General features: G+C 39.1%; 2 protein-coding genes across 2 annotated transcripts in view; both read right to left on the reverse strand.

Annotated features, from left to right (window-relative positions):
- Positions 1–1,414: 1,414 nt before the first annotated feature.
- LOC137039951 (carcinoembryonic antigen-related cell adhesion molecule 5-like) lies at positions 1,415–25,794 on the reverse strand. The gene is made up of 9 exons (XM_067415312.1): positions 24,986–25,794; positions 24,451–24,762; positions 22,104–22,111; positions 7,817–8,106; positions 6,814–6,824; positions 3,995–4,279; positions 3,534–3,818; positions 3,003–3,300; positions 1,415–2,916 (listed from the first exon to the last, which is right to left on the reverse strand). Exons 1-9 carry the CDS (start codon positions 25,014–25,016, stop codon positions 2,766–2,768), a joined length of 1,671 nt encoding a protein of 556 aa, XP_067271413.1. The 5' UTR covers positions 25,017–25,794; the 3' UTR covers positions 1,415–2,765.
- LOC137039953 (uncharacterized) overlaps positions 25,792–27,585 on the reverse strand; it is a 65,866-nt gene continuing 64,072 nt past the window's right edge. The window contains exon 3 of the mRNA XM_067415317.1: positions 25,792–27,193. Coding sequence (XP_067271418.1) covers positions 26,880–27,193 — 314 coding nt within the window. The 3' untranslated portion in view covers positions 25,792–26,879. The remainder of the gene's footprint in view (positions 27,194–27,585) is intronic.

Genomic DNA, 27,585 nt, shown 5'->3' on the forward strand with positions numbered 1-27,585 from the left:
AGTCTGAAGAGTAGAAAGCTCAGGAAGGCAGGAAGTGAACACTCGGCCTCCGAAGCAGAAACATAATGTGAGATTGCAGCTGATGGGGATACCCACAAGGTGGGGCGGAGTACCACTATGCAAATTCCGCATTCTAATCCCATTGGCTCGCTTTGTAGAACTCGAAGGCGATTGGATTTTCTAAGCGATACCCCCGTTCCATCGGTCACTGACGTAACTCATAGTGGACTGACTGAAAAAAAAAAAATCACATCATCATTTTGCATATCAGACATTGAGACCTTGTGGCATAAAGGTGAACTGCACTTGTTCAGTCATCAAAGATTCAATTATTGTTGTGAAGAAAAACAATATATATACACTCTTACACACATCGGGTCATTAGCAACCCTATACAATTTCCCCCAAAAATACATGGAAAAACAGGCACTTTTTGAATAATTTTATTTTTCTTGTTATATTATTTATAATGAATTGATTAAGTAATACTAAGAAGGTTGATGTCAAACTTAAAAAAATTAACAATGAGGGGGGAAGTGAATGACGTCCCGGGTCCCTAAAGACCCGATGTGTGCAGTCATGGGTGTGTTTTGGGTGTAAGGTGCAACAAACCAAGCAGAGTCTCATCTCCCATTCCCTTTAAAAGCCAGTTACGCTCATGCCATGGCGGATAAGCTATTTAGACAATTAATTTGCAAACGGAAAAACTGGACGTGAATCCTTTTATTTTTCATATTTAAAAAAATGTGTGTGCTGCCACGTGTCCCTGAGTGTGTAAAGTGTATGCGCGTTGTGCACCGCCTATAGACGCATATTACTAACTCGCTCTTTAAATAACATAAAAAATACTGAGCTATTGACTTTAGACCAGATTTTTGTTGGTCAATGGACGCCCATGAGAGAACAAATGGGCACAAGTGCATTTGATATTTAAACAGCATAGTGCTGAACGAGAAACTTCTAACTGCGCCGGGCTGAAGCTAGCACCGGAACACTTCGCATCTGGCGTTGTATTGCGTCAGGTGTAGGATAGGGCCCATTATCTTTACACACACCATGGAGTTCATCCAGTCTGTTGCTCCACAGATTAGACACAGACAAATCACACTAGAGATTTAAAGACTTTATCATCACCTGTTGGAGGAAATGGAGCACCGATATGTTGTGTTTGTGTGTTTTAATGTGATCTCAAAGTATATTAATAATGTGTCACAAATCGGTGTTTTCTCAGGTTAACAGAGAAACCGGTAAAAGTGTTGATTATTACAAATAATGTTTTAAATAATGTTTAAAAAATGCAAAGCTTTTTTATGTCATGCACTGCTGAACTCTTTCAAATACACATAAAGTCTGTATTCCTCCAGGAGGCGCTCGATATAATAAATGTAATAAAACATGGAGAGACTCTTGAACCTCAGAGTGAGAAAACTTTATTGATAAAGGCAAGCAAATACATATGACAGATATACAGCAGTAGAGGTGAGATCTGTGTGACTTATCTCTAATATAAACAATAACGTTTTTCAAATAGAAAATATAGAGGGAATGCATCGACGTCACTTTCCCGCCAGAAACACGCCCCCTAAGCCCGGGCTGAGTGGCAGAAGAGCTGCTGCGTGACTTGAGTTGCTAGAGGAAAACACGAGATGAGCAAACGATTATCAGTTTAAACTAAAGGTTGGGCTCGATATAGTGGTCTTTACAACTTACCACAGATTCAGTGATCCATGGGTAATGACATGCAGCCAGGAATCGTGTTTTTCTGACATTTTAATGAGCCTGATTTCGACATGATTTTTTATAACTGATCAGTCATCACATTTTTCGAGTGAATCCCGCATGTATATGTGGATGGGTCAGTGTATTGAAGCATATGTGGCCGCTTGTCACGAATGGAAACAAGATTTATTTAAATTCTGAATATATTAAATTGCCCAGACAGAAGAGTGCTCCCTTTATAATCACTAAAAGCTGTCACTCATTCAATAAACACAATCTCACAAAGTTCTGCTCTGTGAAGCTGGTATAGAATAATTCTCTTATTTTCACAATGTCTCCACTTACAGAGACGTTCTTGTTAAGTGAACTCAGTGCCCGGACAAACACTCGAGCGGTGAGTGGATTCCAAACTCAACACCTGTGATTGGCTACTTCCGTTGTAGAAATCTACAAACATGTCTGTGATTGGCTACATTACTCACCGAGGCGAAAACATGTTGGGAATGTAATCATTTGACGAGTGAAAATTCAGATACACACTGGATCTTTTGCTAGCTCCTTTTCGCTAATAATATGCTATTATTACGAATTCTCACGGAGGATTACATATCCTAGACCAGCATTTATGGGCAGCGTTTCCCTCTAAAAGCAGAAGCAGCAGCAGGTTGGTGGTTTGAGTAAGAAAATTGCACGCTATTATCAAGTCCGTCTCAAGCTCGGAACAGCGAAGCCCATTGGGTCCGCGGACAAGCCTCCGCCTACCCCCCTTCTGGCGCCGGGCCTGATTTTGTGTGTTTTCGCTGCATTCGCGCTGTAAACCAATGCTGCCTCTCAGTCTTTCTGCCACTCAGTGAGGCGTAATCGTAAATCGTAATGACGTCTCGTGCATTCCCTCTATAGGAAAAAATAGCTAAAATTATCATCAGTATTTATTATGACAAAAACACACTTGAATAACCTAGCTCAGCGTTCTGCTTAAGATTTTACTACTTTCTGAAAAAGATATTTATAATGAAAAATTGGTTTGTAAAAAATGCCATCATCAATCATGAACCTGATGTGTGAATATGAGCTTGATCTCCTTCAGCTCTTCTGGATCTGATCTCATAAACCACAAGCATGACAGTAGCCACGCCCACCAGAGCAGAGAGGACCAATCGGATCACAGCTTCAGTGGGACCACAGCAGTGGACTGAGGAATAAAAACATCAAACTGAGATCAGCTCAGTCAATAAACACTAATATCAGCGCTGACATCAACTAATATCAGCCGTGCTGTCGTACCTGCACATGTGTGACAGAGTTGAGTAATGTCCAGATGTTGAGTCTGGTGGCTGATGGGATTGTTCAGCACACAGCTGTAGGTGTTTTTATCCTGATATTCCACCTCCAGAGGTAGAGAGAGACTGATGCTGAGATCAGACGCACTGATGCTGGACAATAAACTGTTTCCTTTGAACCAGGAGAGAGTCACATGACTCACATTTACCACTGATGAACACACCAGTGAACAATATGAGGATGATGAAGATGAAGAACAGTTTGAAGAGTTACTGCTGATGACAGGAACAGGCAGACGAGCTGAAAAAATGAGAGAATAAAGAGAAATGAGGATGAGTGAAGATATTCAAGCAGACGAGGAAGAAACATCGAGTGGAACAAAACTGATCAAAAGTAGAGCATTTAAAACTCTGATAGAGAAAGTGAAATATAAACCTGATGTTAATGTAAAAAAGGAATTAGTCAAGATAAGATGCTTCTTTAGATCGAACTGTAATAATAAATAAAGCATGTGAAAATTATATTTAACCCACCGTAGACAGTGAGAACAAACCACTTTCCCCTACTGTTGTTCTCTAGTTTATAATCTCCAGCATGTTCAGTTGTGATGTTTGTGATGGTCAGTGATCCATTTTTATTGTCCAGCTTCAGTCTGTCTCTGAATCTCCCATCAAGAACATCATCATATACAGTGAAGCTGTCGGCCCGTTTATTGATTTCAGCGATTAAAGTGTTTCCAAACCTCCACTGAATCAGATCATCCTTCAGTTTAGTGAGATCAGAGTCTAGAGTGACTGAATCTCCCTCATTCACTGACACTGAATCATCAAACGCACACAGACACAAAGAAACAGGGTTTGTCACCGATACATATTTATAATGGTTTATTAAATAGTTTATAAATTTTAATAAAACAACACAAAGAAACAAAATGTTGTAAGAATTAATTTAAATTTGTCATTAAAAAAACAGGTGTAAATGTTTTAGAACTCACCAATGACAGTGAGAATGAAATCAAGACTCATACGTCTGGTCTCCACTCTATAATCTCCAGCATGTTCAGTTGTGATGTCTGTGATGGTCAGAGATCCAGTTTGTTTGTCCAGCTTCAGTCTGTCTCTGAATCTCCGGTCAGGATCATCATATACAGTGAAGCTGTTGGTCTGTTTATTGATTTCAGCGATTAAAGTGTTTCCAAACATCCACTGAATCTCATCATCATCCTCTATTTCAGTGAGACCAGAGTCTAGAGTGACTGAATCTCCCTCATTCACTGACACTGATTCATCAAACGCACACAGACACAAAGAAACAGGGTTTGTCACCGATAAATATTTATAATGGTTTATTAAATAGTTTAAAATTTTAATAAAACAACAAAAAGAAACAAAATGTTGTATGAATTAATTTAAATTTTGTCATTAGATTAGATTAGATAGATTTAGATTTATTGTCACATATACTTTGCAATACAGTGAAAAGCTTTTGCCACAAGTTGCAAGGGGTAAAAGGGAAATCTAAAAAAAACACAGAAGATCTAAAAAAAAAAACACTATAGTAGGCAAAAATAAATAAATAAATAAATAATATAAGAGGTGGGGAGAACCATACAAAGACATGACCTATGTCATGAAAACCAAACACAAACAAAATATAACCAAACACACACTATATTGACCAACAGATAGCTTCCATGCAAACATATAAGCCGCAGACATAAAAACTACTTACATACATACATAAAAGCTCCATACACAAAAGACAACATTTATACATGCAAAACCTAATACAAGCACAAACAAGAAATAGAATGAATCTCTTTAAAATATAAATCTAAAACTCTGTGTCACATAGGAGTACCATAGTGATGGCACTAGCAATTATATTAAAATGTTCATGAGTTCAAGTCACTGACCATTCAACAGTCTAATAGCCTGGGGAAAAAACTGTCCTTAAGACGTGTTGTGCGAGAAGTGATGGTCCGGTAACGTTTACCAGAGGGAAGTAATGAAAAGAGATGATGGGCTGGATGATTTACGTCCTTAATGATAGACTCTGCCCTGCTCCTGCAGCGGACAGGGTAAATGTTTTGTAGTAGAGGAAGGTCAGCCCCAATAATTTTGGAAGCTGACTGGACTATCCTTGTTAAGGGTTTGAGATCTCGGGCAGACAGATTGCCTAACCATACTATGATACAGCCAGTCAGGATGCTTTCAATGGTGCATCTATAAAAGTTAGTAAGAGATGTTGTACTCACTCCAAAGCTTTTAAGTCTCCTCAAAACGAATAGTCTCTGCTGAGCTTTCTTCAGGGTGCAGGTTGTGTTGAAAGACCATGATAGAGTGGAAGTAATATGTATGCCCAGAAACCGGAAATTGTCAACTATCTCCACAGGTGAATCAACCAAGCAGAGTGGTTTATGAATGCACAAGTTCTTCCTGAAGTCAATGATGATCTCCTTAGTTTTGTTGACATTCAGGACAAGGTTGTTATTGTGACACCATGTAGTCAGTTCTCTCACCTCCTGCCTATAGGAGTCCTCGTTGTTGTTACTAATGAGGCCTATCACGGTCGTATCATCTGCATACTTGATGATGCTGTTATTCTCATATCTAGCAGTGCAGTCATGTGTAAAAAGGCTGTATAACAGGGGACTGATACAGCAGCCCTGGGGGACTCCTGTACTAAGTACCAGAGTAGATGACGTCAGATCACCTATTTTTACTGACTGTGGTCTATTAGTTAGGAAATCCAACACCCAGCTACAGATTGAACTGCTCAGTCCCAGATCTCTGAGTTTTAGCACCAGTCTCGATGGTACCACTGTGTTAAATGCAGAGCTAAAGTCTATGAACAGAATCCTAACATAGGTGTTTTTCTTTTCCAGATGCACTAAAGCAGTATGCAGAGCAATTGAGATAGCATCATCCACTGATCTATTGTGTTTGTATGCAAATTGTAAGGGATCCAAGGAAGGAGGGAGACAAGAATTAATGTAGGCTACAACCAGTTTCTCAAAACACTTCATTACTGCTGACGTCAGTGCGATGGGTCTGTAATCGTTTAAACAAGTAGCAGTGGTTTTCTTCGGTATTGGTACGATGGTGTTTTTTTTTAAAGCATTTGGGCACAAAGCGCAGTTTTAAAGACAGATTGAATATCTGTATAAACGTGTGACAACTGTGAAGCGCACATCTTAAGGAGCCTAGAGGGGATACCGTCCGGGCCGGCGGCTTTGCGTGCGTTCACTTTTTTAAAAGCTTTGCTCACCTCAGCCACTGTGACTTGTAAGATGTCATCGTCCTCCGGAAGGATCACATCTTCCGCTGTATTTACTTCAAAGCGAGCATAGAATGAATTTAGCTCCTCCGGAAATGAAGCAGGATGATCTTTTAACATTGCTGATGAAGAAGCTTTGTTATCCGTCAACTCCTGCATACCTTTCCAAAGTCGGCGGGGATCACTGGCGCTAAAGTCGCTGTCTAACTTGTTTCCATAATGCTTTTTAGCAGCTTTTATGGCTGATCTTAACCTGTCTCTAGAGGTCTTGTACCTAACCATGTCGTTAGAACTAAATGCTGCAGACCTCTCCCTTAGGCACCGACGAACATCGCTGTTCACCCACGGCTTCTGATTTGGGAATGATTGCACAGTCCGATGGGGTACACACACATCCATACAGTACTTTATTTAGCCTGACACATGGTCTGCGTATTCTGCTAAATCTGTAGCATTATCTTTAAACACTGACCAGTCCGTTAAATCAAAGCATTCCTGAAGTTCGGACTCACCCTCAGCAGACCAACACTTGACCTCTCTCACGACTGGTGGCTCACGCTTTAACTTCGGTTTGTAAACCGGCAGCAGGAGCACCGACAGGTGGTCAGATTTTCCAAAGTGTGGTCGCGGAACAGACCTATAGGCATCTCAGGAGAGTCCGATCACCCCTAGTGGGACAGGTGGCAAGTTGGTAATACCTGGGGAGGACCTTTTTCATATTGCAATGATTAAAATCACCCATTATGATTGGGAATGAATCCTGGTGCTGGTTCTCTTGCTTCGAGACGGAATCATACAGTGCATCTAACGTTGCTGCAGCAGGGGCATCTGGTGGAATATAAACAGCAGTGAGAAGCACAGATGGAAACTCACGGGGTAGATAGAACGGACGGCTCTTGATCGTCAGATGTTCGAGCACTGGGATATTTAATTTTGAAACAACTTCCACGTTTGTACACCAGGAATTGTTTATGAAAAAACAAACGCCACCTCCTTTTGTTTTACCCGTGCTCTCAATGTCACGATCCAGGCGATACACAGAGAAGCCAGCGGGTTGTATGGCTCTGTCAGAGATGTTCGGACCCAGCCAGGTTTCAGTGAAACAGTATGCGTTGCACTCTCGCAGATCCCTGCTTGAACCAATGCGACTGTGGAGCTCATCCAGCTTGTTCCCCATGGATTGCAGGTTCGCCAGCAGTATGGTAGGAATGGGAGGTCGGTTTGAACGCTGCCGCCATCAAACCCAAACGCCGGCTCGCCTTCCCCTTTTCCGCTGTTTAGATCCAGCTCTGTATCCTAGTCCGTTTGTGGTTTTCCGCACAAAATCCACTGGTAAGCCGGTTAAAACCATGTTATTGGCAACACAATTTCTAATGTCCAAGATGGTCAGTCGGTCATATACAATCCTACTCTTTTGTACGCACAAGACAACAGAAATACACAAACTACAGGGAGAGCAACTCGTAGCGTGTCGCCATGATACGGCACCATCTTGGGTTTAAAGAACATTAAAAAACAGGTATAAATATATTTGAACTCACCAATGACAGTGAGAGTGAAAGCAACACACATATGTCTGGTCTCCACTCTATAATCTCCAGCATGTTTCATTGTGATGTCTGTGATGGTCAGAGATCCAGTTTGTTTGTCCAGCTTCAGTCTGTCTCTGAATCTCCCATCAAGAACATCATCATATACAGTGAAGCTGTCGGCCGTTACATTGATTTCTGCTATTAAAGTGTTTCCAAACCTCCAATGAATAACATCCTCATCCCTCATTTTAACAAGATGAGAGTTGAGTGTGATTGGATCACCCTCATTCACTTTCTTCTTAATAAAACCAAACACACCTGAGAAACAGAGATTTCACAGATTAAAGCTTTAAAATCACTTGATATTGGTTTGAGGAAGATTCACTAAAATATCTTTATTCATTTAATAATAATATCCTGCAGCAGGACAAAGACAAAAGAGAAATGAAAAGAGAAATAGATTTACAGTGGGGCTTAAAAGGGTAACACTTTATAATAACGTTCAGTTGTAAGTCATTTATAAGTGGTTAGTTAATGATGAACTAATCATTTACAAAATATTCATAAATGATTATGAAGTGATATGCTAACATTTTATAAATGTTTTGTAAATTCCGTTACAAGTCATTTACAAGTGATTAGTGTATAATTAACTACTGATTTATGAAACATGACTACATGTTCATTAATGATTAATGAGTGATTTGTTATTTTTTTTTACTTATATTTATAGTAGATTCAGTTATAAGTTATTTACAATTGATTGGTTAATGATGAACTAATGATTTACAAAACATGACACTGCATTTCATAAATGTTACTAAATTGTTACTTTTTTGTATGTTTTGTAGATTCAGTTATAAATTATTTACAAGTTATTAGATAATGATAAACTAATCATTTACAAATCATGACTATACATTCATAAATGATTAAGTATAATATGCTAACAATTTGCAAATCTGTAAGTTATCTTTAAAAAATAGCTTATCATAAAATAATCAAACAGATCCTTAGTAAATGGTTAAGTTACTAGTTAATATTTTATTGATCACTGAAATGTCAGTGTACCATTAAATCAATAAACAATTGTTAATTGTGAACAAATGATGATCAAACCATTAGTAAATAATGAATATATAATTTATTGTCGCATCATTACATTTTTAAGCTGGTCTGTTAAAACCTACAAAATGCATTTATGCTAAAGCAATTTTTTTTAAAGAATGATAAATTACTAGTTGTCAAATTAATAAACATTTTAGAATGACTTAAAGTCAGGGGATTGCAGTGCGGTAAGTTAAATCTTTTTACTCAATGGTGCAGACTTGTGTGGGGTCTAGTAATAATGTGAACTGGTTTACCCTCCAGTGAAGCATCAGATGCACGTGTCAGAGAAGACAGCTGTCTATACCCTCACCAGTCAGCATTTACATTAAAGTACACACTACAAAGTGTTCATCACCTGTTAGAGATGATGTTGTAAACACATGAATAAATAATTTACAAATCTTTATCACCTGTTACAAATGATCTGTACATGTATACAAAGCATTTACAACGCTTTCTGTGTCCCCTATTCTAAAGTGTAGACTATTCATCACTTGTAAATGTTTTACACATAATTCGTAGATATTTCTTACCCGTTACAAATGATCTGTACACGTATACAAGGCATTTACATCGCTTTCTGCGTCCCCTAATCTAAAGTGTAGACTATTCATTACTTGTAAATGTTTTACACGTCATTTGTAGATATTTCTCACCCGTTGCAAATGCGTCCATTGATTGCTACAACAAATGTTAAATGTGAAAATTAAATTCTGCTATTCCTCACCTGTTGCAATAGAAATGTGTAAATAGGTAATTCATCTAATTACTGTAAGCATTTAACTCCTATTTGTCACTAATCAATCCCTTCCTTAAACCTACCTGTTTGTGTTTTATATATAACAAAAAAAAACAGGCAGATATGACTGCAGGAACAATTTATTCAAAAAGTACAAATATTCAGTGTCTCGAGGCCAAACAGTTGGTTTGTGTGAAGTAAATCCCCAGAAGCGATCAGCAGCGTCGAGTCCATCAGCCGGCCGATGATTAATGATTAACACATTTCAAAATTTGCCGCCCGGAACTTCCGGAAGAAACGTCACATCAGCTTTGACAGCATTGGCTGTCATGTGTCTCGTGACCAATTGCGTCATTACGTCAGCTTTGATTGTAAAATGCCATTGGCTCTCGTGTGTCATGTGACCGATTGCGTCCTGCTAAAGAGTCAGGACAGGAGTATTATTTGAATGATAATAGGATAAGTATGCGTTCATAAAGGGATCATCATTTCAATGATCAAAACATTAAGATCAACTCTGTTCTTCACATAAAGATATCGTATGACTTCAGAAAACGTTGAATACAACATGAGCTAATACTTTTATACTGTTTTTGGTCAGTTTTTGCAATAAAAAGTAGCCTATTTATATTTATAAAATCATGTCTACTTTTACAAATGGAAAGAATTAAATGCGTCTTGATCTGATGCATTGGGATATGCATCAATACATTATATAGGCTACTCATCATTTACTAATGGTTTGATCATCATTTGTTCATGATTAACAATTTATTGAGATAATGGTATATTGACATTTTGTTGATTAATAATAAATTAACTAGTAACTTAACCATTTACTAAGGATTTGTTTGATTATTTTATGAATGTTTTATTTTTAAAGGCTACTCATCATTTACTAATGGTTTGATCATCATTTGTTCATGATTAACAATTTATTGAGATAATGGTATATTGACATTTTGTTGATTAATAATAAATTAACTAGTAACTTAACCATTTACTAAGGATTTGTTTGATTATTTTATGAATGTTTTATTTTTAAAGATAGGCCTAACTTATGACAGATTTGTAAACCGTTACCATATTAATCATTTATGAATGTATAATTATGATTCGTAAATTATTAGTTTATCATTATCTAATAACTTGTAAATAATGTATAACCGAATCTACAAAACATACAAAAAAGTAATATTTATGAAATGCATTGTCATGTTTTGTAAATCATTAGTTCATTATTAACTAATCATTTATAAATCACATATACCTGAATCTACTAAATATAAGTAAAATAATTAACAAATCACTCATTAATCATTAATGAACACGTAGTCATGTTTCATAAATCATTAGTTAATTATTTACTAATCACTTGTAAATGAATTGTAACGGAATTTACAAAACATTTATAAAATGTTAGCATATCACTTGATAATCATTTATGAATGTTTTGTAAATGATTAGTTCATCATTAACTAACCACTTATAAATGACTTACAACTGAAAGTTATTATAAAGTGTTACCGGCTTGGTATCAGTAGAAACCCTGAAGTATTTCTTGTAAGAAATTAATTGTAGTGTCTTCTCCAACTCAGTCATGGTAATCAAGTTGGTGGCTTTGGGAATGGACTCACAGGGCAGCGAAGCATTCTGGGAATTGTAGTCTTTCAGTCTAGAAGGCACCAAATTCTAAAATAATTGCACATTTCTACTACATTGATGACCCAGTTTAAATACAAATTCATTTCCCAGCGCTGAAGTACCCCTTTAATGTTTCATGATAAAATTCTACAGAAGTTCAAAGTACAAATGAAAGCATGTTTCATGGTTCATAATTACCTGTGTATGTAAGTAGATTTAGTCGACTACAAAGCATCCTGATATAAAACAATCTCTTAAAAAAAGTCACTAGACAAATAACTTAAGTTTCAATACATTCTTTATTGAAAATGTGACAAATAAGAACATAAGTCTTCAAGGAAAGTCATTCAGTAATAAAAAACAAAAACAAATCTGTACTTTTCAATCAAATGTAAACTAAACATTGTGCAAATCAAAAACTGCCCTTCATCTGCTTAAATGGTCTGCCTTCTGCTTATCTGATTGAGCCTCACAGCATGAATAACATGCTGGGCGATCAACACATAATCTTTGAAAATATCAATAACTTGAGTTGTAGGGGCCATTTATCTCCAGATGAAAAAAACAACAACAACTGCAATGAACAACACACACAAAAACAAAATAACAAAAAAAAAACCAAAAAAAAAAAAAAACCACATAATTGGTCTATCCCAGTTAGGCCAAAAAATATAGGGGCTATTATGGAGTGTCCTAAAGTTGGTTAGCTGTTTCTCTAAAGTAGAGAGGATTAAGTTTTGTGCAGAGGCTTTAGAGTGTGTGTCGAGAAATCCCGGAAGCTTTCAGTGAAGTGCATATCGAGGCTTGTATCATTGATGATGTCCAAAGCATCGTTTCAGCCTGACTGGTTCAGGAAGCATCTCGAATCTCGTCCTCTGCACAGTTAAACCCAGCCAATTTACAGTTTTATAATAATAATAATAATAATAATAATAATAATAATAATAATAATAATAATAATGCCCCTCCAAGAACTGATTTACACGTGACGATCGAAATACCAGCCTAGAAAACACTCTGAAAGGAGATGCAGCCAAGAAGATCAAGATCATTGTTGAAGTTGTGTACCAAGCATGTAACAACACCTTTGGTGCGAAAGAAGGCAAGATTCCCAGGCCACCAGCAGGAGAAAGCGGCAGACTATAGAGCTGCGAGGAGAATTAAAGACACTCAATAAATTGGATAGAAGCAAGGGACGAGGAAAGAGCGGCCCTGGATGAGATCAGCGGAAAAGGCTAATCCAGATTCGGAGAGCTGAGATCACACAGGAGAAACAGAGTGAGAAGCTTTGAAAAGGGAAAGCCTTTAACAACCCCTTCCAATTCACAGCAGACCTACTAGGAAAGCCCAAGGGTGGGACCCGGGTATTTGCAAAAGAGGAAATAGAAAACAATGTGGCGTCCACACACAGAGACTCCTCTAGAGGTATTCCTCGGGGTGAATGCCCTATCCATCTGCCGATTTATACACCGCACATCAATTTTAACATGGCAGACTTTACCAGGGATGAAGTGAGGTAAGTGGTGACAAAAGCACAGACGGATCAGCCCCAGGACCATCAGGCACCATCAATAAAATCTACGAATGATGCCCACTGCTGCTGAAGAGGCTCTCAAAGCTCCTACAGATACTGCGGAAGAAGAAGCTAAAACCAGGACTCTCTGTCATTTGGCTTCCCAAGCATCCCACACCAGCTGATCCGAAAGTCATTGGATCACTACCATGTTCCATCAGAGATGGTTGAGCTTGTAATGGCACACATGGATGTGCTGCAGATGAGGTTCACCGTGGGAAGCGTCACCACCAAATGGCAAAGGCTCGAGAAGGGCATCATGGCAGGATGCAACGTTTTCATGGCATTGTTCATAGAGTCTAGGAATCTGTTGCTAAAGGCAAACTGAACTGGGAAAATAGAGCACAACCAACTGCTCAGGAGGATTAAAGTCTGGTGTTTTCAGAATAGCATCATACCCCGGCTGCAATGGCCATTCCTACATTATGACTTCCCCATGTCCCAGGTGGAAGGAATGGAAAGACTGTCCAGTAAGTTCTAGCAAAAATTGTTAGGAGTCCGCGCATCATTCAGTGCAATCAACCTGTACAGCAAGACCTCCAAGCTTCCCTTGTCAGTCTCATCAGTGGTCAAGGAGTTTAAAACCACTAAGGCAAGGGAAGTCAGTACACTCCTCAAGTCTAAAGACGCGAAAGTAAGACACGCAAGCAAGATCATGAAATGTGGCAGAAAGTGGAAGCCTTAGCAAGCCGTGACGGAGCAGAATCAACAGGACATCACTGTGGGTGTGGTATGCCAGGGATGCCTGGCCCTTGGACACTACAGTTATGTCGTGCAAAGAGTATGCGAGGCAGCAGAGCAGGAGCGTCAGGTGAAAGGGATCGCGCTTACCTCCCAGGGTCGATGGACGCAGTGGGAGCAGGCACAAGAGCAATGAAGGAACTGTGGCAGACGGACCAAGGGAAGTTGAGCTTTCTCCTGTGCTCGCTGACTGACCTGCTTCCAACACCAAGAAACATAAGGATCTGCTGCAGAGGGGAAGACCCATCTTGCAACCAATGCAAGACCAAATGTCCAAAGGCATTGGCAGAAGGGCAGTACAGATGGAGGCAAAACAAGGTCCTTACGGAAATTGCCAAATGGGTGGAGCAGCAGTGAGTCAAAGCCAACAACAAAAGCCCATCTGCCCTAAGTTATAAACTTTGTGAGGGAAGGAGACCAGGTTCATAAGACCGGAATGGTGGCTAAGAACCCAACCACTACCCAATACTTTGCTTCCAATTGGGAGTTGAGAGTGGACCTGAAGAGGAAGCTTGTCTTCCCACAGGAAGTGGCAGTGACCTCTCTCCGACCAGAAATGGTTGTTATCCAAGAGCATGAAAACCATCATTATTGCTAAGCTCACGGTGCCCTGGAAAGAGAGGCTAGGCCCACCAACTGAAAAAAGCCAAGTACCAAGACCTGGTCGATAAAGTTGTTCTAAAGGGGTGGCATGCAACAGCTACCCCATTGAAGTCGGCTGCTGTGGGTTCTCAGCTAAATTAATGCGCTACTTCCTCCAAAGGGTGGACCTGGAGCCTAAATGTGGCGAGGAATTCAAGCGAGAGACTTGGGAGGAATGAGCGAGACTGGTACATGATTGAAGATGTACTTTACCGGTTCCCGCTTAAATCATCTCTAAAGAAAGAACTGTTACATTCCCTCCTTCCGGGTTTTTGGCACTAATGTAACAGTTCTTTTTTCAGGGAAGGAGGCGGGAACCAGCAAACATTTAAGAGACCATAATAATAAACAAACTGAAAGTAATGCGGGCAGCCCCTCAGGGATGACTGCCCACACACACATAATAAAACGTAAACAAAAAACAACCTAAAGTCCAGGCCTGGTCCTCTCTCGTCCTTCACAGGTGCTCATCCCACATCTCGCTTGACTACCTCGCCACACTAAACAACTGACGAAAACCACCAGGGACATAACTGCAGCAGCTGAGTCCAGGTCAAGATGGCTGTGGCTTGAAGAGAGTGCACAGTTGGAACTCTTCTGCAGGTGAAGGCTAGTCAGTCTTCACTGCCCCACTCAGGCGAGGTGTAAAACAGGGGTAAAACACCTGAGACCCTGAGATCCCTGCTGATGATGTGGATCATCTCAGAAGATCTGAATTTATAATGTTTTTTTGTTGTCGTTTTTTTTGTTTACCGGTAATTAATATACATATAAATGAATCTAATTGCAAATAAGAGGTTAACGGGTGTTTTTGGAGTAAGTTTTAATTTCTCTTTCATGAGATTACTTCACCATTTTGGCCAGGTTGCGTTTCTCCATAGCCCCTTTCACACTTCACGTCGGACATATTCCCGGAACATTGCTGGGTCGCCTTCTGTGTGAAAGCAACCACGTCCCGGAATTGATTACCGAATTGAACCCGGGTCGGGGATCTAGTAACATTGCGGGATTCGACCCGGGACGAGCGCTGTGTGAACAAAAGCCAAAACTAATGCCGCAACGTGTACGTAGTTATCGTGCGACTCCTAGAGCTTGTTTTTTCAATAACACAACCCTGCAGTGCCAGAAGAGCTCGTCGGATTTTTAAACGCAGAGAGTGTTCGTATACAAAAGAAACTAAAATTAAACAAGCAGAAATGTGCGCAAACTGGACACAAGTCGAAGCTGAGATTGCTCGCCATTATACGTCACATCAGGATGTCACGTGTCAACTCGATCCTGGACCGTTACGGGTTGTGTGTGAAAGTGCACATATTACGGTATTTCGCTGGCAGTGAGAATGGACCAAATCTAGCAGCCCGGGAACAAATGCCGGGTCGCATTAGCCGTGTATTTGCCGGAATCGCAGTGTCAAAAGGGGCTTATGTTGTAAAAGGGGTTGGAATTGGTTAATTTATTAGGGGCGTGATATTCAAAAGACAGTTGTTTTCAGCTGCTACATTTATCAAGGTATGATCAATTGTACAATGGTATACAATTGTTTCATGAATCACATGTGAAGCCTGTCTTTAAGATGGTTTCTGCCCTTGTTTCTACGTTGATAAATGACAACATGACTTGTAGGAGTAGTGGCTGGTTACAACTTTTTTTTTGCCCAGCATATTAAGTATGGGATTAGAGCGAACAAATGACTTTATGCTGCCTATAGAGTTTCTGGTTGACTGGTGTGGATGAAATAAACCTGGGGATGGTAGAAGGGGTGATTCCTATGGTTGCTTCCACTGCATTGGCTCTCACTGCGCTGCTTAGGGAGGATGTGGATGTAGCTGTGCTGCTTGATGTATCGATTTTGTGGAAAAAAAATCCCACAGTGCAGAACCTGAATTTAGTCTTCTCATCAGATCTTGATGCTTTTTCCTAAATAAGAACACCAAAAATAGGAGGAACAAACTTGGTGAATCAACAAATTGGTTTTATCAAGCTGATTACCAATTATATGTAAGAACAGGTCACTGAATGCATGTAGTCCTAATTATGCAAGTCAATTATAAAAAGAACAACATCTGGGGTTCATCAGTTCAGATTGATGAACAAGAGGACAAAGTCCAACTGTTTTATCACTTTCTTTTTTTAACCCTTTTCTGTACCAACTACATATGAGTGGTTTTATTTATTTAAATATTTTTTTTTTTTAAATATGATTAATGTAATATTTATTACTAATTGAATAATATTTTAAATATAAACTATTCTTTCATAATAGCCAAGCTACATCAAGGATCCTAATTGTAAAGTTTAGGTGTAATTCTGTGTCTGTCCAGCTGGTGTCCTTCACGATTCTTACTTGGTACTAAAGATGCACTTTTAAATGGATATAATAATAACATCATCTTCAAATCATACATCACTGCATTCACTCTGCTTAGATTTCTACATCTATTATCTATGGATCATCTATGGATCTGACCATTTTATTTTATTTTATTATTATTTTTATTTTATTTTATTATTATTATCTTTACAACTGTTTTAACTATGCTTGTTTTTAATTTTTTATTCGTCCATATGGTATTCTTTTTTCTCATGCATTTGTTACCACTGTTTTAATTAATTTCTATGTAAAGCACTTTGAATTGCCATTGGGTATGAAATGTGCTATACAAATAAACTTGCCTTGCCATAACAGTTAAAGGTTTAGATTTTGCTATTAGAAACAAACAAATCATGGACTGCAGTAACAGACAGCAGCAGGAAGAAACTGACACAAACTCTCTGTGTATGAGCGCAGAACAAAACCAAACCTATCATGTGAGGTGGAGCTCATGAAGACAGCATACGCAAATATCATGTGTGATTCCCAGTGTTCATACATGTAGGTTTATCTTTTAATGAGGGACTGAATTACTAACACCAAGTTCATCAACTTCCAATGACATTTACTCTCTTCATAGACTGTCTGGCAAAATTAACCCATTTTACATCCTAGCTAGCTTAAACAACCTTTAAAATGTAATGAACGGCTTACCTTTTATGTGGCTCGAAAGCGCTGACTCTTCTATTGTGAAAAGCTGACTGTTCGTTTTGCAGACTTTGGTCCTTGTTTGTATTTTTAATTTCGAGCCAACCTCTCGTCATGTTGTCATCCCATTTGTAGCCGCAACTCGCACAGAATCAGGGCGGCAAGTGAAGCTCGAGCAAAATGATGATTTTATGCAAAAGGTAAATGCAATTATGCTTTTTCTGACTTAATTTTATCTAAAAAGCAAACTATTGTCATATAGTGAATTATAATGAAAGCAAGTTATTAAAATTTCTAGCAGCTTTAAACACTTTATGTAAATTCCAAGCACCTATAAAACCAAGTATTTTCAAGGATTTCCAGCACCACTACAAACCATGTCGATTATTAATTCATTAATCCCAGACCTGTTTCTGTTTTTCCCATGATCTCCCTGTTATTTAAACCCTGAGTTCTGTTCAGCTCATCGTCCGGTATCGTCTGCGTTACGTGCTTGTGTTTCTCCCCATGATTCTCCTGTGTATTGTGTGGATTATTAGAGTAAAGACTGTTCTTTGAGTTATTTCCTGAGTCGTGCGCTTCACTACAGCCACCGTTGCTGACACTAACAGTGAATGTTAATCTTCTCTAACTCATTTAACCAGTAATTTTTCACATGATACCAGAACAGAAACAACTGAAGCCATAAAAACACATTTAAAACTCACCATCCAGACGCCACAAACACGAACAGAGCAAAACTAATCTGAGAAACATTTTCTTCACCGGTTCACTGAAAAGCCCACAAAGTGACCTTTAAGATGTCTGAACAACCTCTTGATCTGTAACTCAAATTAACTGATATTTATCTGGTTGAGTGTGAATCCTCTCCTCCCCCAACCTCCGCTCACACATCCGTCTCCTTTAACATCATGAGCATCAACAAGCTTTTGCTGATCTTACATTTTTCAAATGAAACTTGCTTTGCCCTGGTCCCCTGAACTGGCAGCATTAGCCCACTGCCACACACACCTAATTAAACGTAAACAACAACCAAATTCAGGCCTGGTTCTCTCTCATCCTTCACTGTCGTTGCTCCTCCTTTTATGCACCCAAACTCCAATGTGAGACACAAGGCCAGTGCGCCCTGTTCTCACAGTCCCTTGGCCTTGCTGCTTACATGCCCCTATTGCCCCTCGGGAACCAGCAGTGAACATTAATTAAAGTATACTTAATAAAATCAACTTGAAGTATACTTTTTTTTTTTCATGAGGGTTGTGTGGAGCGGAAGACTGCAAGCTTCTTATCAGCAAGATAAATTTAAGAAAAACACTTTACCCACAAACTGCTGACACACACATCAACCACAAACATCCAGCAGATGCTGTTTATCCACCCAATAGATCAGACCAGACACACAGATTTTTGAACAGATAATGTAAAAGAGAAGAGCAGGGTTAATTTGACTCAAAAGCAATTCAATCACATGTATAATATTTGCCCATGTTATTACAACAAAATTCATGAGTAAACATTAATGAAAACATACATACCCAGTAAATGTAATCATTAATTTAGAGAAATTGAATTTCTGTCATAACAAGTCTTGGAGTGATTGGCATGGTAATGGTTGTGACAATGTTGATATATTTGGTTTTGGTGGAATAGATCTGCTACGCTGCTGCTGCAGAGCAAGTGCGGGACTTGATACTTCCAATACATACACAACACACTCTGTGGCGTAGGCAGAAAGTGGAGGCCCATCACTATAAGAGGTGGGCCTCTAATAGTGTGGGTGGGACAGAATACAGGTCCTTCTCAAAAAATTAGCATATTGTGATAAAGTTAATTATTTTCCATAATGCAATGATAAAAATTTAACTTTCATATATTTTAGATTCATTGCACACCAACTGAAATATTTCAGGTCTTTTATTGTTTTAATACTGATGATTTTGGCATACAGCTCATGAAAACCCAAAATTCCTATCTCAAAAAATTAGCATATCATGAAAAGGTTCTCTAAACGAGCTATTAACCTAATCATCTGAATCAACTAATTAACTCTAAACACCTGCAAAAGATTCCTGAGGCTTTTAAAAACTCCCAGCCTGGTTCATTACTCAAAACCACAATCATGGGTAAGACTGCCGACCTGCCGACCATCATTGACACCCTCAAGCGAGAGGGTAAGACACAGAAAGAAATTTCTGAACGAAAAGGCTGTTCCGAGAGTGCTGTATCAAGGCACCTCAGTGGGAAGTCTGTAGGAAGGAAAAAGTGTGGCAAAAAACGCTGCACAACGAGAAGAGGTGACCGGACCCTGAGGAAGATTGTGGAGAAGGACCGATTCCAGACCTTGGGGGACCTGTGGAAGCAGTGGACTGAGTCTGGAGTAGAAACATACAGAGCCGCCGTGCACAGGCGTGTGCAGGAAATGGGCTACAGGCGCCGCATTCCCCAGGTCAAGACACTTTTGGGCTACAGAGAAGCAGCACTGGACTGTTGCTTAAATTTTGTGTGTCATTCGGAAATCAAGGTGCCAGAGTCTGGAGGAAGACTGGGGAGAAGGAAATGCCAAAATGCCTGAAGTCCAGTGTCAAGTACCCACAGTCAGTGATGGTCTGGGGTGCCATGTCAGCTGCTGGTGTTGGTCCACTGTGTTTTATCAAGGGCAGGGTTAATGCAGCTAGCTATCAGGAGATTTTGGAGCACTTCATGCTTCCATCTGCTGAAAAGCTTTATGGAGATGAAGATTTGGTTTTTCAGCACGACCTGGCACCTGCTCACAGTGCCAAAGCCACTGGTAAATGGTTTACTGACCATGGTATTACTGTGCTCAATTGGCCTGCCAACTCTCCTGACCTGAACCCCATAGAGAATCTGTGGGTATTGTGAAGAAAGAGTTGAGAGACGCAAGACCCAACACTAAGCTTAAGGCCGCTATCGAAGCATCCTGGGCCTCCAGAACACCTCAGCAGTGCCACAGGCTGATCGCCTCCATGCCACGCCGCATTGAAGCAGTCATTTCTGCAAAAGGATTCCCCACCAAGTATTGAGTGCATAACTGAACATAATTATTTGAAGGTTGACTTTTTTTGTATTAAAAACACTTTTCTTTTATTGGTCGGATTTTTTTGTTGTTGAGAATTTTGGGTTTTCATGAGCTGTATGCCAAAATCATCAGTATTAAAACAATAAAAGACCTGAAATAGTTCAGCTGGTGTGCAATGAATCTAAAATATATGAAAATGTAATTTTAATCATTACATTATGGAACATAATGAACTTTATCACAATATGCTAATTTTTTGAGAAGGAGTGTCTAATGTGATTTTAAAAATAAATAAAAACAAAGCAGGGGAGAAATCTAATCGTGAGTGCTGATTACTGTATCACAAAGAGAAATCACAATGTCTGAGTCCTGCATCGATTACCTTGCGTTGCTGATACAGTACATGTGGCTTATGTACATTTCAGAAAACCGCTCGCTCACAAATATTGCATAGCAATGCCCTGGCAGGCCAGACTAAAAACTTCCCATAGCTTAACTTGTATGGCTGATGTCTGTTCTAAACAAGTCGAAGTTGGCTGGGTTTTGAATTGAAGACGTTGACGATATCATCATATTCTGTTAGTTCTCTGTTAATTCACTTACAAACGACAAATGTGTCATGGTGTCCTTTAAACTTTGTAAAGACGTCTTTCTTTCTTAAATGTATTTCATTTTCATTTCATTTCTCTTTTTATTGTCCACCACCATGGTGTGGCACCAAGCAAAATGTGCATTGCTATGCAATATTGGTGAGCAAGTGGTTTTCTGAAATGTACATAAGCCACATGTACTGTATTAGCAATGCAAGGTAGTCGATGCAGGACTCAGACATTGTGATTTCTCTTTGTGATATAGGAAATGTGTCTTTAGCTCACCAAAACATAATGATTAGACAGGCATGCAAAAAGAAAAAGAAAAAAAGAAAGCAATTCACATTGTATAACTATAAAAATAAACAACAAAAGTACAATTCATATCACACCTGAATAGATAATCAGTCACTTGCAGAGTTGAGAATTTGAATGGCATTCGGGAGGAATTACTTCGTAAACACATTTTTGTTTGCTAAAGGGGTTCTGTGCCGCCTTCCTGAATTCAAAAGCTCAAACTGATTAAAGCCTCTTGCCTTCTTCTTTGTCCTTTCAGCATACAATTGTGCTAAGGGCTTTTGTGGCCTACCAACTGTTTTACTCAGCCGGATCTCACGAAAAATGCGTATAAATAGTACTAGAATACGCAGAATAGAATAGTAATAGAGTGTGCAATGTCGTGGAATGTATACGCCAAAACAAAAGTTTTTCGCGAGAATATGATACGCACTTTATGGCGTATTATACATACAAACCCCCCACCCCACTACCCTAAACCTACCCAAGAGAGCATGTCATATATACACCATAAAGTGCGTATCATATGCACGCGAAAAACAGCGTATCATATGCACGCCAAAAGGAGTTTTGGCGTATACATTCCACGACATTGCACACTCGTACTATTTACACGCATTTATGTGTGCTCGGGTTGGTTTTACTCGTCATATGAACAACTCTGTTAAGTTTGTTCTTAGATTTACAATTTAAATGATCATACCAGGCTGGCAGATTAAAGGTTAAAACACTTTCTACAATAGATTTGTACACCAATTCTAAAATGTGCTGACTAACGCCAAGGCCACTGAGTTTCCTAGGAAGAAAAAGTCGCTGCGAACATCTTTTAAAAATTTATTCTGAGTTCTGAACAAAGCTCACCTGTGAGTCCAGAATCGAGCCCAGATATTTAAAATTATTCACAATTTCAACTTGTTGACCGTCAAGTGAAATTGGCTGAATCATCATGTCTCGTTGTGTACACATATGTAACACAACACCAAATTTCCAAGGCCTTAGTGTGAGCCAAATAGGCAGCGTCAAGTGTAGAATTAGTTTTATCTAATAGGCCAACTAAGGCCATGTCGTCAGCATATTTTTCCTCCTAAATCTTAATTTCATTAGTAAAAAAAAGAGAAAAGCAGAGGAGAGAGAACACAACCTCGTCGACAGCCTGTGCTTAAAGTGAGCACATCAGACATAATCCCTCCAGCACAGACCCTCTGTGGACAGCAGGAAAGAACGTTTCTGAACCACAGGACTAATCCTGTATTGACATCAAGATCAATGAGCCTTTTTAAGAGAATGTGTGTCTTCATTATGAGCATGTCTAAAGGCTCCATTTGCCAGATCGGGAGATGACAGGTAAGGGGATAATTACTCACCCTCCTGTGGTTGGACAGCCGTCAGACCTCCGTTCATCTTCACACACAGATGAAGATATTAGTGATGAAATCTGATGGCTCAGAAAGGCCTTCATTGAGACCAATGTCATTTCCTCTCTCAAGACCCATAATGGCACTAAAGACGTCGTTACAAAGCCCATCTCACTACAGCGGCTCTACGATCATTTATGAAGCGGCGAGAAGAGTTTTTGTGCCCAAAAAAACACATGAAATTAAGACTCATATAGTGATGGGCCGATTTCAAAACAAAGCTTTGAAACGTTATGGATCAGTGAATCGATTCATGATTCGGATCGCTAGAGTCACATGATTTCAGCAGTTTTGCGGTTTTGACACGCGATCTGAAATTTGAGACCGAATATATGAGACCTATGTCAAAATATGTATTATACAAACATAAACATATATAATATATTGGATAAATGTATATGTCAACATATGGAATTGTTCCAATTTCATATAGGTTTCATATGATTTTACTTTATATATTTGCATATATTGATATTTCATATATATATAGTACATTTCCATATGTGATTATACGTGACTACAAGACCCTCAAAAATGAGAAGAGGAATGGACATTGCATTATAATAATAATAATTAATAATTAAATAATTTTAAAATATTTAAAAATAGAATCTTATGTTCCAGAGTGGCAGAGAGTTGGGGCTATAAGTGGAGGAGTTTCTCAACATCTGCCATCTTGCCACCTGTGATGACGTCTGTCTAATTGAGAGATTTCGAATTGGTCTAGAAGAAGATCTCTGCTGTGGGTGAAAGGATCCACATTCATAGTGGGAAAAGCAGAGGATAGCCACAGCTGGTTGCGTGAGAGACTTCATGCAACCGGACCTGGAGCACAGCCCACCATCACCCCTTCATCCCCAGAGCCCCTGTGAGTCTGACCAGGGGTGTGAGGTGTCCTAGAGGGAATATTGGTGGAGTTTTTGCTTGTAAAAAATAAACCAAAAAAAGAAATAAAATAAAATGTCTTGTGTACTGTACTAGACTAACTGAGATTGTTACAGCACTTGCATGCTGTTGCCCCTTCTTCTATCGCTCTCCTCATTTGTAAGTCACTTTGAATAAAAACTTCTGCTAAATGTTAAATGTAGTCTTTTCAGTTCTCAGTTGTCTTGTATTGTCAGTGATTTGCACATTGCCTCATGCATGGATTAGCTTATGAGTTATTTATTAAACTTTGTTTTTATTTATTTTTAATCTTCATTGATTATACATGACAGCTGGGGAGCGATTGACATCGTAAATAAAACATGGAGAGACTCTTGAACCTCAGAGTGAGAAAACTTTATTTTGTGATAAACCCAAGCAAACATATATGGCAAATGGACAGAAGTGGTTGTAAAGTGAGATCTTTGTCTCTTTAAAGAAACATTTTTTTGTTTTGGTATTTAAGAGAAATATAACAAAAGCTGGCAAATTGGATTTAAGAAAATCTGACACTGAAAGTGGAAGCGCAAGCAATCATCCGTATTTATGAAAAAAACAGACCAACAAGTTCAGCAATCAGATTTAGATTTCAATACTTTCTGAAAAAGATGAACATATAAAGCCATTAATATATCTGACAAATGTAATGATAATATATGTAAAATCAGTTTGTTAAAAATTACATCAATCATGTACCTGATGTGTGAATATGAGCTTGATCTCCTTCAGCTCTTCTGGATCTGATGTCATAAACCAGAATAATGACAGTAGCCACGCCCACCAGAGCAGAGAGGACCAATCGGATCACAGCTTCAGTGGAAACACAGCAGTCTGAGGAATAAAAACATCAAACTGAGATCAGCTCAGTCAATAAACGCTAATATCCAATAGGACAAATGATCTCTACTCACCGTTGACAAAAACTCTGAAAGCTTTTAATGATTGTTTTTTTCCAAATATCATTAGCACATAATCTCCAGCATGTTCAGGTCTGGTGTCTGTGATGGTCAGAGATCCAGTTTGATCGTACAGCTTCAGTCTGTCTCTGAATCTCCCATCAAGAACACCATTATATACAGCGGTTATATCGGTCCGTTTGTAGTAGGCTGCTATTATAATTTTTTCAGTTCCAAACGTCCACATAATATGATCAACATCCTTCATTTCAGTAAGACCAGAGTTCAGAGTGACTGGATCTCCCTCGTTCACGGATGTCACTTCATCTGTATGCGCGCGCGCGCACACACACACGCACACACACACACACGGAGAGAGAGAGAGAGAACAAAAAGAAACATGGCTTGTCACAGATTCAGACTTATTAATACATTTATGACTGCTTATAAAAGTTAAAAGTTTGAAAATATCACAAAACAACAGAACACATGTAAAAGAAGCAAATTAGTTTGTGGATTAATGTTGTGATGAAACAAATATTCAACTCACCATGGACAGCAAGAATGAAAAAGGTGCTCATATTGAGGATATTTAGTACGTAAATGCCTGAATGTTCAATTCTGGTGTCTGTGATGGTCAGAGATCCAGTTTGATGATCCAGCTTCAGTCTGTCTCTGAATATCCCATCAGGACCATCATATACAGTGATGCTGTCGGCCCATTTATTGATTTCAGCGATTATAGTGGTTTCAATCCCAATCAGTTCGTGGCTTTGCTTTAATTGTGCGATAACCTCACGAGGGGCGACCAGACTATCTGACACGCCAGAAATTCATCTGACCATCTGATTCCCGATCGGGAGAGGTTTGTCGCCTCTCGTTTCCCCCTGTTCACTTCACGAACACCTCACGACAAACGACGCACGATAAACCTGAAAATCGTCCCGACCCCAAAAAAAGAGTCGCACAAGTCAGAATTCAGCTCGAAATCGGACAAAATCACAAAGTGTATGCCCAGCTTAAAGGTCCACTGAAACACACATTTACTAATTTCTACAGGGTGAAAGGAACATAGCACACTATATATGCGATAGGAAACGATTCGGTGTAAATATGCTTTCATTTGAGGCGAATAAAGTCTGTTTTCACGTTAGTTTCACACACCGCGGCAGCGTACACACCCCAACGGCTCAGGTCTAAAGTTAGACTACAGACACGAGAGCACAGCGCGGATCATATGCGCGAGTCCGTGCAGACAACAAACATATCGACCCATTTGAATTCTGCACAGAATACTGCATTTCAAAGCGATATGAAGGAGATTATAAAGGTAAACAGTTAGAGGAAACTGCTGGCTTTACCAAACAGAGAAGGTCCGCTCTTGCGCTCTAGTCAAACTGTATATTAACGAAACGCTATTGGCTGTTTCAAAAAAGGGGAGGAGCTGCTAACCAGGAGAAATTACGACAACACGTTGAATAATGTGGCGCGTTTCAAATCACTTCAGTGGGCCTTTATGTCCGCCAAAATGTTTGAAGTGGGCGGAGCCTTCGAGTTTTTCACGTGCGTAAAGGATTGTATATCGCACGTTTTTTTGCACATGCCTACAATCTTCATACCATATGGTAGATCTCCTCATTCTGAGAAACTTTGCCTCTTGCCTCAAATTTGCATTATAACGTAAGCACGTGCGGTACATGATTCTAAAGAAGCAATCTAATTCCTATGTAAAATTACATTTAAATTACTGAAAAATGCTCGTCTTCTCTATGTAGAGCTCGGGTAAGCATATGTGCATATGATTCTAAAGAAGCAACATGGGGAAAAAAACTAGAAAATGGCTATGACCACCCAACCGTTAGTCCAACTGACTTGAAAATTGGCACGCAGTGTCTTTGTCCAGGGTGCCATGATTTTCTTTGAGGACACTGGCATATCTCAAAATCATGGCTGCCATTGACCAATAAAGTTTGAACATCTATTAACCTCTATGGGTCTGAATCAGTTTGGTGCCCTTTTGAAGTTTTGAAATGACATGCTTTGGCTTTTTTTCAGTTGCTTAAAAAATGTATATTAACGGCAAAAGTGCTTCCTGGAATACCCCCCAGTTCAGTCAACTGGCCTAATTCACAGCAGTGCCATGACAGGTATGAAAGCGAGACTTAGGGAGAGACTTATCATATTTTCTATGACATGTGCTGAAAAAAGCTGTATAAACCTCCCTAATTAATTATAATTTTCCATAGCTCATGTTGTCTGGAGTTTTTTGTCTACTGAAATTTCTTGGGAAAATATTGTTGCAGTGTTTCGTCAGCAGAATAATCTAAAAACATAAAATAACAGAGATGTTCGTCTATCCCTCACAGCCTTACTTTCATTCCTGTTACGAATAAGGTCTTTAAACAGTAATATCAAGAATATTTGAAAGACAGGACAAATGATCTCTACTCACCATTGACAGCAACTCTGAATGCTTTTAATAGATTTTTAATTGATTCAATTACCAGCAGATAACCTCCAGCATGTTCAGGTCTGGTGTTTGTGATGGTCAGAGATCCAGTTTGATGATCCAGCTTCAGTCTGTCTCTGAATCTCCCACCAAGAACACCATTATATACAGTGAAGCTGCCAACTCGTTTATTAATTTCAGCGATTACAGTGTTTTCAAACATCCAGTGAATCTCATCATCATCCATTATTTCAGTGAGACCAGAGTACAGAGTGACTGAATCTCCCTCATTCACTGATGTCTCTTTATCTGTATCCACACACACACACACACACACACACACACACACACACACACACACACACACACACACACACACACACACACACACACACACACACACACACACACACACGTTTGTCACAGGTTCAGGGTGTGTCTCAATCTGCTTCCTAGTTCAGTAGTCAGGGCACTGATCAGGACATAAGTCAATGGGCTGATCCCTGATCAGTGTTCTGACTACTGAACTAGGAAGCAGATTGAGACGTTTTAAATAACTTTATGACTGTTTAAGAAAGTAAAAAATATGAATTATTATATAAAGTATAAATTACATTTAAATCTGAAAATATCACAAAGCAACCGAACACATGTGAAAGAAGCAAAATTGTGTGTGGATTAATAATGTGATGAAACAAATA

Source organism: Pseudorasbora parva, chromosome 14, assembly GCF_024679245.1.
Source record: "Pseudorasbora parva isolate DD20220531a chromosome 14, ASM2467924v1, whole genome shotgun sequence".
NCBI lineage: Eukaryota > Metazoa > Chordata > Actinopteri > Cypriniformes > Gobionidae > Pseudorasbora > Pseudorasbora parva.

Excerpts from the sequence above, each read along its gene's own strand:
- LOC137039951 (XM_067415312.1), bottom strand. The coding sequence starts at position 25,016 with ATGAGCACCTTTTTCATTCTTGCTGTCCATG. Across the intron at positions 24,763-24,985 it reads TTTCATTCTTGCTGTCCATG|ATGAAGTGACATCCGTGAAC; the intron begins GTGAGTTGAATA and ends GCGCGCATACAG. Across the intron at positions 3,819-3,994 it reads TTTCATTCTCACTGTCATTG|TGTCAGTGAATGAGGGAGAT; the intron begins GTGAGTTCTAAA and ends TTGATGATTCAG.